The sequence below is a fragment of the Oryzias melastigma genome, linkage group LG11 (assembly GCF_002922805.2).
Source record: "Oryzias melastigma strain HK-1 linkage group LG11, ASM292280v2, whole genome shotgun sequence".
NCBI lineage: Eukaryota > Metazoa > Chordata > Actinopteri > Beloniformes > Adrianichthyidae > Oryzias > Oryzias melastigma.
Genome location: NC_050522.1, coordinates 23,720,887 through 23,733,465, shown reverse-complemented (window position 1 = coordinate 23,733,465; position 12,579 = coordinate 23,720,887). Strand labels below are relative to the sequence as shown.

Below are 12,579 nucleotides of genomic sequence, written 5' to 3'. Positions count from 1 at the left end.
TTTATTGTCTCTACAAATGAGGCTTTAAAAGTGCTGACTGCTGCCACATTTTTTGACAATTTAAAATAAACTTCCTGAAAGTCTAAAAATCGTCTTTTTGCTGCCCCCTACAGGTTGAAACGAGGTTTTACAGTTGAATTTTGTGATTGGTCAACTGGTGTAAGTCTCACATTATTTCAGAAGTTTCAGTCATCCTGCTCTGCAGCTACAGTATAAAAGCCCCGCCCATCTTCGATTCTGTAACCGTCTGTGGTTATCGTGTTAGCGTTAGCATGGCTCGTTGGTGTTTTGGCTTAAAAAATCTGCTAGTTAGCACAACTTTCAGGTGGACATGGAAGTAAGGCAACAGAGGTTTAGTGGAATTGACTTAGAATCCAGCGAACTCCGTCCTGGTGACAGATTTGCAAAGAACGTTTCACTCAGGATTGCTAGCTTAATTAATTAGCCTTTATTAGCTTAGGATGCTAGCGGGTCCCCTTCAGTCTGGACTACGGCTGCCACGATTGGTTAACTAATTGACAGTTAAAAATAGTCCATAACTAATTTAATAGTTGATTAGTCGTTACTTTATATTATATGGGGTCAGACTGTACTAAAGTTGAAAGTTATAATGGCATTATGGTAGCTTTTTGGACTATTTTGAGATTCATTAAGGGCTTTTAGGCTATTTTGGAGCTTAGCTAATATTTGAGCTGCATGCTAGTTATTTTGGCTAACTTTGGCTTTTTTTTCATTTTTTAGGCTAATTTGGCATTTAACTGACATTTTAGCTAGCTTTCAGCTTCAGAGATTTTAGCTATCAACTTCAGCTATCAGCACTAGCATCTTCAGCGACCAAATTGAGCTGACACTAGCATTTTAGCAGGTAATGCTATATATCTAGTTTTAGTCAGTTTAGAGCAAATTATGGTGAAGCTGTGAGTTTTCTACACCCAGTTTGCGTTTGACCTGATTAGTCAACTACTTGGAAAATATAATCAATGATTAGTCGAGTATTGAAATAATCTTTATGGCAGCACTAGTTTGCTTTTAAATGTGAAGAGCAAACAAAATGTGCATAGGATGCTTAATTTCATTTTCACCGTCTTCACTGCTGCGCTGGATCTACATTTTCCCACATGATAAAGTCAACACGTATTTCACCACCTATCGCCATGACAACGGCCTTTTTCTTTAACCCTCTGATCCATCAGGTTGCCTAATACAAATTTTTTACTGTGAAATACAGACCAATTTTCACTCGCTTCACCTTTCGCATTTTGACTAAAGCTCCGCCCACCCTCACAGCCACACCCACTTTAAGTGAACCCAATTGCTGGAAAGGTAAAGTGATTGGCAAAACTGAATAGAATCGATTGCAGAGTCTGAAACGAAGCACCAAAATAAGAGTTTTTTGTCTCATTGAGTTTACCACTGTTGTTTTGGAGCACAGCTGATGAAAAAAAGTTTGCTGCGCTGCCAACTAGTGGCTGGAGGTTAAAATGGAACACAAAAGTAAGATGCTAAACTTCACGTTAGCTTATAAATACTTATTAAAATCCCTTTGACATCAAAATTGTGATATTCTACAGAATTGACTTTTTCCTCCACCCCTTATCCTACAGATGTAGGAAGTCTCACCTGAACAGAAAGTGTTTCCTTGAGGTCAGCGTGAAGGACACCTCACTGAGCCAACAGGCCAGCGTCAGAACCAGCTGGTCCAGTCCCAGACCGTCCAGACCTCCTTCTGAGACGAGCTGGTTCCATCGGGACTGTAGCGATCGCCAAAAGAGAGGACGTTAATGAGGCTGAAAGGTGGGAGGGGTCAGGTGGAAGGGGGGGTAAGTACCAGCAGTTGATCTCGCAGGACTTGAGTCACGCAGACGTCGAGCGGCTGCAGGCGGCAGCTGCATCCTGCAGGGATGAAGGCCGCCTGGGTTTTGCAGGAGGACAGACTTCCCCGGAACGAGCTGGTCAGGTGACCGCGGTGGACGTCCATCATCAGGATGGACATCTGGTCGTATTTGAACGCCACGTTGGGACACCACACCTGTCGGGAGAGGGAGGTCAGTCACATGACATGGAGGCTTTGCACACCGGGTCAGGATTCTGTTCAGCTTAAAAGGTTCTGTTGTTTGGGGTTCCACTTAAAACTGTTGAGGCTCTTCAAAATAAAATGTAAACATCTCTTCTAGCAGATGTTGAAATCGGGAGAAAAATGTGAATTTATTCGTTTTTTCAGCTGAAACCTTTTATTTAAGTGTGTAAACATGTTAACTTGTCACTTATTTGTGATTCCAATCCTTTATATTCAGTCAGTTTTGACTGGATTTGAGCTTCAACAAAATCAAAAGGACAAAACACGGAAAAACAAACACAAATAGTAACAAAAAAAGGAAAAAAAGTTTAATTGTGTATTTCCACCTATAAAAGATCAACTTTTTTGAAACGCAAATTTTGTTATCTGTTTTATCTGTAAATTTCTGTTTTACAGGAATTTCAGATCATAAAATAAAATAAAAAAACATGAAAACATGACGTATGACAACTTTTATCCTATAAAAAATTTGGTTAAAATGTCATAAAAATTTAATCTTCTTTATGAATTTAACACATCAACATTTTAACACAAAAAATGATAATACATTTTTTTCTTCAATGATAGAGGATTCAGTTTTTTGATGGTAATTGTTCTTTAAATAAATCACAAATAATAAAAAAAAAATAATGATATCATTACATTCATGTTTTTTTATGCAGCACTAAACAGCAGATTTTTGTTGCAGAAAAAGGCAAAAATGAGTAATGTAACAGTCTTTTATCATAAAATGAAACTTTCCTTTAATCTACAACATAAATGTTTCACATTTTCAGTAGTTCAGCTCAGCTTTGCGATTATGGAAAGCCTCTGAATTGCTTAAATACATCAGTTTTCACTATTTTACCAGCTTATAAAGTAAATTTTTATGTTGTAAAAACTGCAAGAACTTCCAAAGAAAATAAACATTTTATAAATGTGGGTTTACAAATGAAAAAATTGAGAAATTGTCCAAAAATGTTGTCTAAATCTGTCCAAATAAACATCACTATGCTTAATAAAAAAGAATTAGCATTTAAGAACGTACGGTTTGATATAGAAACACAGTCACTTTAAAAATGGAAATCAAAAAGAGGATTTAATTTGTTTTGTTTGAGAAAAGTTTACATAAAAACAGATATGTTTTGTAAAGCAGCAAAGTTTGTTTTAGGAACTGAAACGAAGATTCTCTATTAGCGAGAAAACATCTCACTCCACACAAAATAATACACATTTCAGTTTTACTTACCGTCTTATTCTGAATGCAGTTTTATTTTGAAATCCCTCCACCACATCTGTCTACATTTTGCCTCAGTCTCAAATACATTTATTTCCTTCTTTAAAAAGTTACTCCAACCTCCAAATTAAAAGCCCTTGAGCTATAATACATTTAAATAGCTCCTGCATGCAATCAAGTAAATAAAGATAGTTTGAACCGGATGCAGATATTTCACTCTTCCTTCAAAGTGGAGCAAAGTGTGGAGCATCAGTACTTAGATACAACCTTTGTTGTGGTCATCCCAAAAGCAAAAACATCCTAACGTTGGTAAAATCGACAGAAAGTCCACTCAAAGTCCACTGTTGACATTTTTACTTTGTATGAGTAAAGAACAGATTAAACTTTAAGTTTTCTTTGCTGCTCATGAGCCAACATTCTTAAACGTGACCGGATGCTTCAAAGTTGTTTTCACTTTAGGCAGAAACTTTGCAGCTAAACCGGCTGGATCTGGCGTTTATGGCCTGCGTGATTTTTGACTCAATTAGCACATTTTTAGGGTAAATTTAAGAGTTTTAAGACCTTGAGAAAAGCCTAAATGTTTGTGATAAAGTGAGATGTATAATTTATGTTCATTTTTACAGCAGCTGTGTATAGAAAATAAAAATGTAGGGCAGAAGTGAAAACTAAAAAGCTTTAGAGTTGACTAAAAAGTCTCTTTTGGTTCTGGACTTGTCACTTAGATTAAAGCTGCTTACATAAATAATTCTCATTGTTGCTGCATGTTTTGAATCAACATTTCAGTGTTAAACAGGTTTTGAGTCACTGACCTTCTGGATCCAGAGCTCCAAGCGCTCGTTCTCAGTGAATTCTTGCTGTCGAGACTCCAGCAGAACGTTGTCCGGAAACCCCTCAGGAACCTGCAGTGCAGTTCCCGTGAAGAACAGCAGGGGGGGCAAAAAGCTGCCGTCGGATAGAGCGGAGAGCAGGATGTCGATGGTGGGCTTCTCCTGATGAGAGTTGAACAGCTGGAAGGCCAAAGGGTTTTGGTTGGAGAATTGGTCCATGTTGATGAAGACTGGGAGCTCGTCCATGCAGCCCAAGCAGTGAGGAGGAACGCCGCGATTCTGGATCTGAAGGAAGAAGAAGACGACGCTTAGCTTCAAGAAGGATTTCGATCAGATGGAGGTCTTTCCGGCCTGTCTGACCTGTGAGAACAGGCTCTTCAGGAAGATGTGGCTGCTGAGCTCGATGTTGTGCAGCTTGTGGTTGTTGGTGGTCTGAAGGCCGAGGTCGTGCCTCAGCATGACGTCCACCGTCCAGTTGTAATACTCCTCCAGCTTGCAGCTCCCTCCCAGCGTGGCTCTGGCGGTCAGCAGCAGGACGTCCTCGCCCACCGTCAGCTGCTGCTCCCTCCGGTTCAGCACCCACTCCGCCATCTTGTCCGTTTTCCAGCGCCACTTTCTCTGGTTCAGCCCGCGCTGCTGGTAAGCGATCCAGGAGCGGATCGTGGTGGCGGGCGTCTGGAAGCGGCGGGAGGCCTGAGCGACGCCGTGACACATTGAAGACAGGATGACGGAGAGCTTGTGGATGGTCAGTGTCGGGATCAACGGCTGGGGGGAGAAGAACCAAAACCTTCAGCTTCACGGAGCGTGTGGAGACGACCATCGAGGGTTTTAGCTGACCGGGGTTTATGTGGATTCAGTTTTAAGCTGTTCAAATAGTTTGGTCAGTTGAGAATTACAGTTTATGCGTATTTTATGTAGTTTATCTGCAATTTAGGGATTCACGATATTAGAAAAACTTACAATGTGCGATATTAGTGATCAATATGGTAATGACGACATCACTTTTGATACATGACCGTGTAGTACAGAGGTTGGCAACCTTTAACAGTAGAAGAGCCATTTGGGCTTGTTATCTACTGATCAAAGGCTAGAAGGAGTCGAAAAGTCTTACTTTAGCATTTAGGAAATTTGGATTTGCATTCATGACCATCTTTTTTTATGTATTTATTTTTTAGTAAATATGATTTATCTATTTTTTGGCATGAACAAAAGCAAAACTGTGAAAAGAAACTAGCATTTCTCAAAACGGGATTTTTAAAACGTTATTACCTTTTACCTTTAGTATATGCCAAATTAGCGAACTCCAATTACTAGCGGACTACTAATTACTAGCTGAACTCCAAACTAGCATGAAATTCCAAAGTAAATTAAATCAGCCAAAAATGTTAGCATGTTGCTAAAATAAAAGCTAAACACTAAATTAGCCTAAAAGCTCAATTAGATAACAAATTAGCCAAAAATGTTAGCATATTGCTAAATATTAGCTTAACTCCAAATTAGCTTAAAACATTTCATTAGAGGCCAAATTAGCCCAATAAAAAATAAAAATTAAAAGCTAGCTCATTGCTCAATTACTAGCTGAACTCCTAAAGGGCCTAGAATTTCTCAGTAAACTAAGTTACTCAAAAAAGTTAGCCTTGTTCCAAAATATAGGCTACATTCTAAATGATCTTAAAAACTTTAGTAAATAACAAATTAGCTGAAAACATCTGGATGTTGCTAAATTTTAAGCTAAACTCCAAATTAATATAAAATTTTTCAGTAAACTAAATTAGTCAAAAATGTTTGTCGCTAAAATAGAAGCTAAACTTTAAATTAGTGACTGCAGAATAATGGCGACAGGGTTGAAGATAAAAATTGTGACTTCCGGTTCACGAACGCTGTTTAACACAATTTTACGCACATAATTACAGGTAATCTTACTAATTTACAAAAATGTACAACAATTATTCTATAAATGTCCTGATGAACTGTATTTTCCTTTCCTGTCTTAGATCGTTCACAAATCTTAATAAAAATTTGAATAATCTTCAATATTTGAGGTTTTATTGAAAATATCGACCTTTCATTTGAGCAGATTTTATTCTAACGGGTTCTTTATTTGCTTTATGTTACTCACAAGTGTTTTAAGTACGATCAGCACAAAAACAGATTTTTGGAGTATTTTAATGGATCATTGTAAAAATAGGAATGTTTACCAAGTGGCACAGAGAACATTTTTTAATCCCACGTATTTTCAGCTTTCAAAATAAAAGCAACCAAGACAAAAGTTCAGCTCTCCCCGTCCGCATTCAGAAAATTACGTGCGAATAATCATTTACTTATTTACAGTATATTTTTAATGGTGTAAAACATTTTTGATCCTTGACATCTCAACCCCGTCGTGGAAAACTAGCATTAGCATAAATTAGAAAAATAGAAAAATGTCCATATCTGGTTCATGAGATCTTTCAGTCTTTTTATAGTGATCATTACTTTCTTTACTGCAGGAGTTGTGTCTAAATGAGGGTGCTCTTACCTGTTCCTCCGTCTCTTTGTTACCCTGTTTGGGGGGTTTCTGCTCCGCATCACTCTGAGGGGACAAAAAATTAGAATAAGAATGTTTGGATGCAAATAAGCAAAAAAATAACAAAGTTTAAGAGGAAAACAATCAGATTCTCATCCTTGTTTGTTTTGGACACTTCCTCTTTTGACCAGGAAGTAACAAAACGTTGCAGTACCGACACTGACCAGAGGGGCTGGTGCTTAGAGTGAGCAGATTCCCATTGACTCTAATGTTAAAATCCTCATTTTCAGCCCTCTAATAAACTCCTTTAAAGTTTTTATTTCATCAATGGCTGCATATTTGATCCATGACAACTCTGAGGGGAGTGAATTTTTTTTCTAAGTTTGTAATTTTTTTTTAAACAGCATTTATTTTCGCTTAATGAGGGGGCGCGGCCTTTGATTGACAGGTGAAGATCGCGGTGGATTCTGGGAGTACTGCTCCGGTGTTTTGCTGTCTGCCACAGATTTAGCGTTAGCATGAGCGCTATATTTCGGTTTTTGTCCTGCTGCTGTGCTGTAAACTGTTCTAATATGCTCTCTGGGAGTCATCTAAAAGAATAACTTTATATTTGCCAGAAATAAATCATTAATGTATATTATGATTATGTATTTTAGTTCCAGTAATTCAATTTTTTTTTTTATTCTCAGCAACATTAACTTTAACATTAACAGAAACTTTCTGTTAAGATGGATGTGGAGGACAGAATCTGATTGTTTTTCAAAATAAAACTATACAAACTAACTTTTTTTTTAAGATGGATGTGGAGGACAGAATCTGACTGTTTTTCAAAATAAAACTATACAAACTAACTTTTTTTTTCCTGTTTGTGACTCGGTACCAAGTGTTTGGGGACTTCCTGCTGGATGTAGTTACCTTTTCCTTTTCCAGCTCCGGCTGAGACGCCATGATCTTGACGGTCATGGCTGGAGTGAAAGTGGGTTTGGACTTGGTGTTGAGGAGCTTGATGGTCAGCTGGGTGGAGGCTTCAATGGAGGGGGCGAGCTGGATCGGGACAAACGTTCCCTCTCCGGTGGGAGACAGTATGGTGCTGAAGGGAGTACTTAAAGAGAAATTAAACAGTTTCTTTTAAATATAAAGCAACACAACAGTAAGGTAGACAAGAGTATACAAGTTACTCTGTTTTGTAAAGAAAACTTGTTGCATTTTCCTTCACAATAAAAGACTTTTGGACCAAACAGAGCAGAACGTGAGCTAACTATCACTAAAATCTGCCTCAGGTTTGGACGTTAACATGAATATTTAGAGATAATTGAAATAAATGTAACCAGTTTTCCATTAAGACAAGAATTCAGGTCCACTTTTACATCTATTGTTGGTAAAATATGGGGAAAAAAACGTGGTTTTACTCTAATAACAGCAATAAAATAAAATAAAAACTTTGATCTGATCAGAACCAGATTACATAACTATGCAAAACTGTAAAATGAGATAAAGTTTGGTTCTTCCCACTCATTTTCAAGCAAACTCTACTTGATTTTATTTATTAGTTAAGAAATTTAATGAATCAAATAGGATATAAGTGTGTTTTGTTTGTTTGTTTTTTGTTTTCTAATCAATGTATTTTATATTTCTGTAATGAGTTTGAAATATTTGTGTGTTTTGTCCTGTATTTTTCACAATCTTTGCTTGAAATAAACCAATCAATCTCATAGGATCTTTAACACTAAAAAAATAACAAATATGTTGATTATCAAACTAATTTCTAACAGTAAAAATCTGTCGACAAATTTAGAGCCAAAAATATATATATAAATATTCATTTGAATGGTGTCTTTACCTGTCAAAATTGATCTTTTCAGGTTCTTCTTCAGTCCGATCTGAAACTAAACACACTTTTTATTAAATACTTTCATTGATATTTATTTTTTTAGTCAAATAAAAAAACCCAATAATGAATTTCAACAAGAAAAAAGAAATAAGAATTTTGCACTAAAATAGAACAAAAACTTTCACAATAAAGGTTTGATTGATGATAAAGTACACAGAAAAACCTGAGATTTACCTTCGTTTCCGATTTTTGCAAATCCGTGAGACGGATTCTCACTCAGGTGGTTTGCTATGACGTCCCCTTTGAAGGTGGAGAACGAGCACGAGCCGCATTTTAATTCCTCCGACAACCTGAAAACACCAAAAAAAGCCTTTGATGAGCTTTAATGAGCTGCAGGTCAGAACGGGTTTCTTGTTTTGACGGCGAGACTCTGTGGGAACCTCGGTTCTGGCTGGAAGATGGCTGGGAACTTTGGGGCTCTCCTGCTGGTGGTGTGATTGCTGCTCAAAACAAATTCAACAAGCACTTTTAGAGAATTGCAATTTGATATAAACACTTTAATTCTGAGGAGCTGCCATACTTGATCATGTGGTTGGCGTAGGAGGCGGAGCAACAGGTGACGAATCTGCAGAGGGAGCAGTGGACCACGGATGGAAAGTGAAGCTGGAAATCTGGAACGGAGGCGAGACACTCGATGCAGGACAGAGACGGAGGAGACGCCCTGCAAGACATAAACAGACGTTTTGGAGGGAAGATTGAGACATCTTTAACACCAGAGCTCCAGTGTTTATCAACATGATTCTAGTAGATTCTGAAGGAGAAAAGCGGCTCGCCGCTTTTCTCCTTCAGAATCTACTAGAATCATGTTGATCGTGTTGAAAAGCTACAGTAAATTCAAGATTTTTTAACATGGACGACGCCTCAGGTGTTAAAGGGTTAATGAAAATATTCATGTTTCCAAGTCAGCACTAAAAAGTTTAAAGATTCTTCTTCTGGACTCAAATAAAAGCATCATTTTAGTGGTTAAATCCAAAATAGGAGAGGATAAGTCCGAGTAACAGTCAGGATGAAGAGTAAATCAAAATAAAGATGTTTATACTTTCAACAGCCTCTACACAAAACATTAAACATAGATTGGAGTGTTTGCATAAGAAAGTATGTAAGCAGAGCAGCTGAATATTAAATATTCAACATTTAAACAATTCCAGCAGTGAATCAGATCTGAGAAATGTATGAAGATGGAAAAAAAATATGAGAAAAATGAGACAAAAAAATGCATAGATGCATTTTTATTTGTTCTTTCTCCACAAAGCTACAAAATAAAGTGCAAATATTTTTGCTTAAGTGCATTATTTCTGAATAATGAGCTATTTTCCATGTTTGTGGCCAAAAAGATTAAATGGCCAAAACTAAAACATGCAATTTATCTTTTTTTATATGCAAAAAAATATGTATTTTTTTTACTTTTATAATAAAAAGTTAAAAATAATGAGGATCCACTCATTTTGTGGATGAAAATAATCAGTTTTTTAAATAATAGTTTATATATTTTTATAAACTTTTATAGTAAAAATTTAAAAATATATATGATCCACTCATTTTACCCTGTAGTGACACTTTTAAGAATATTAAAGTGGTTTTGTCGATGAAAATAATCAGTTTTTTTAAATAATAATTTATATATTTTTATAAACTTTTATAATAAAAAGTTAAAAATATATATGATCCACTCATTTTACCCTGTAGTGACACTTTTAAGAATATTAAAGTGGTTTTGTCGATGAAAATCAGTTTTTTTAAATAATAATTTATATATTTTTATAAACTTTTATTATGAAAAGTTAAAAATATATATGATCCACCCATTTTACCCTGTAGTGACGCTTTTAAGAATATTAAAGTGTTTTTGTCGATGAAAATAATCAGTTTTTTAAATAATAATTTATATATTTTTATAAACTTTCATTATAAAAAGTTAAAAATAATGAAAAGACTGTTGAATATTTCCTACAACAAACAATACAAACAGCTGTTAACTTGTACCTGTCTGTGTTCAGTCCTGACAGCAGAGGTCCCAAACTTTCTACCGTTTTCCTCTTGGGGGCTTCCTGAATGGGATGCAGCGGGGAAACATTTACAACCTGGAAATCAAAAGAAGGAGAAACAAAAACTGTTTTTGTTTAACCATTGATAGTATATGAGAGCAGTGACCCCTCCCCTTGGCGTTCCAAACAGGAAGTACCTGTCGGCTTAGGACATTTCTTTATAAAATATTTTTGCTCGCTTCCTTTTGTCGGATAGTTTCTTCTAAACTATTTTAGCAAAACACATTTGATAACCAGACTTAAATTGAGGTAAATAAAAAGCTGATTTTCCAAAACCATTTGGATAAAAAGTGATTTTAACGGATAAAAAAAAAGGAAGTTTGGGCAACCTTTCTACGATTTCGTCAAAATGTTTTGATGTCAGCAGATGAAACTTCTTCAGCCTGTACAAGAACCTGCTTCAGTTGAAGGAATAGTGAGAAAATTAAAAGCTTTGGACGTTTTGTAGAAAGAAAAGAGTAGAACACAACTAGCTGCGTTTACATTTGTAAAATGTCTTTAAAGCACATGTCAAAGTTAAGGCCCGGGGGCCGGATCCGGCCCTCCTGGTAATTCTATCCGGCCCTCCAGATCATTTTATCTTATAGTTATTAATGATCCGATGTTATGTTGCGCTTATTTCTAACTTATATAATTTAGACAAAATATATTTTATGGAGAGTAAAATATTGAATGTCTTTAAGGTTTAAGTTGATTTATTCTGGAATAATATTCATGACTGTTTTTAGTCATAATTATGTCAAAAAGTTACATTTTTAAAGTTTTATTAATGTAGTTTTATTGTGTTAAATAAATGTTTATCCTGTTCGGACCACAACTTAGGTTGTTTTGGATTTTGGCCCCCTGTGCGATTAACTTTGACACTCCTGCTGATCAAAGATCGGATTAGAATTGAACTGTGTACAAAACTTTATCCGATTATAACAAACGCTTACATATGCAACAAGTTAAATCAGAATAAATTAAATATCTATAAATATCTAAACTACTGGAAACCACCGTAGAAGAAGTGAGTTCCGTTGTAAACTAACAAAGCTGCGGCAGAGGGCGAGATAATCTTCTAAATGTCCTTTTATTATTTTTATTATTATTATATATTTACTGATTTTTAAAGTGTCTGTTTGCACATAATTTTCTAAATACGAGAAGCCAGAGCTGAACTTTTTTTCTTGGCCACACGGACAGGTTAGGGTTACAATAATGGTGAGATTAATACGTACCAAAACCAACTTTTAGCTTTGGACACACATTTAATCCGGATAACGCAGCAAACTGCATCTTGGCTGCTAGGGCTGGGAATCACTGGGTACCTCACGATACGATACGATACGCGATACATGGCTCACGATATCGATAATCGCTGGACTAGAGCGGCCGGCTGGTCCTGTTCGCGCATCAACCCGTCTACACATAAGCTATAATCCAGAGCAGCAACGACTCACAACCAGAATAAATTGTTTACATGCACCTCAATCAGATCAAGAATCGATATAACCCGCCTATCTCAACCGGAAGGAAATTTTGATTTGAATGAGTCTGATTGAGAATTTCAGCTGGAGTGTTAACATGACACATTTTTTATTTATTACAATTACTTGTGTCTAGGGCTGCCACGATTATTCGACTAATCGACGATTAATCGACTATTAAAATAGTCGACAACTAATTTGGTCGTCGAAGCGTTGTTTTTTTGTTTGTTTTTTTCCCCTTGTTTTGATCTTATAAAACTACTATTAAAACTACGGTTCGCGCTTTATCTTTGTCACACATGCGCAGTGGTGCTAATCCGGTCATCACAGTGATGTAACAGGAAGTTCTCGGTAGTCTCATAACAACACGCTAGCTCAAAAATATGGGAAACATAAGGAAAATAAAAGAGGAAAAAGTGTCAAATGTAACTGTAACTGTAACACAGCTGGCTCCGCCGCCGCTGTCATTACTGCGCTGTTTGGAGATGAACCAGAAGATCTGCAGCAGATCTGTGTCTACGGCGCTTCTGTCTGCATAGTGAACGTTT

The 12,579-nt window shown here is 36.5% G+C and overlaps 1 protein-coding gene and 1 long non-coding RNA gene across 6 annotated transcripts in view; one reads left to right on the top strand and one right to left on the bottom strand.

Annotated features, from left to right (window-relative positions):
• The window catches only part of LOC112162692, a 12,803-nt gene extending 11,085 nt beyond the window's left edge, over positions 1 to 1,718 (top strand). Inside the window, exon 5 of the long non-coding RNA XR_004948617.1 lies at positions 1,605 to 1,718. This is a non-coding gene — a long non-coding RNA (uncharacterized LOC112162692). The remainder of the gene's footprint in view (positions 1 to 1,604) is intronic.
• Positions 1 to 12,579, bottom strand: part of LOC112162668 (pogo transposable element with ZNF domain) — a 29,169-nt gene that overhangs the window by 1,182 nt on the left and 15,408 nt on the right. For all 5 annotated transcript variants that reach the window (XM_024298530.2, XM_024298526.2, XM_024298528.2 and 2 more), the window contains exons 15-25: positions 10,501 to 10,598; positions 9,038 to 9,178; positions 8,898 to 8,957; positions 8,692 to 8,807; positions 8,467 to 8,512; positions 7,542 to 7,728; positions 6,639 to 6,692; positions 4,481 to 4,885; positions 4,103 to 4,405; positions 1,829 to 2,029; positions 1,621 to 1,751 (exon numbers count right to left, since the gene is read on the bottom strand). In XM_024298530.2, the coding sequence (XP_024154298.1) occupies positions 1,621 to 1,751; positions 1,829 to 2,029; positions 4,103 to 4,405; positions 4,481 to 4,885; positions 6,639 to 6,692; positions 7,542 to 7,728; positions 8,467 to 8,512; positions 8,692 to 8,807; positions 8,898 to 8,957; positions 9,038 to 9,178; positions 10,501 to 10,598 (1,742 nt within the window). The remainder of the gene's footprint in view (positions 1 to 1,620; positions 1,752 to 1,828; positions 2,030 to 4,102; positions 4,406 to 4,480; positions 4,886 to 6,638; positions 6,693 to 7,541; positions 7,729 to 8,466; positions 8,513 to 8,691; positions 8,808 to 8,897; positions 8,958 to 9,037; positions 9,179 to 10,500; positions 10,599 to 12,579) is intronic.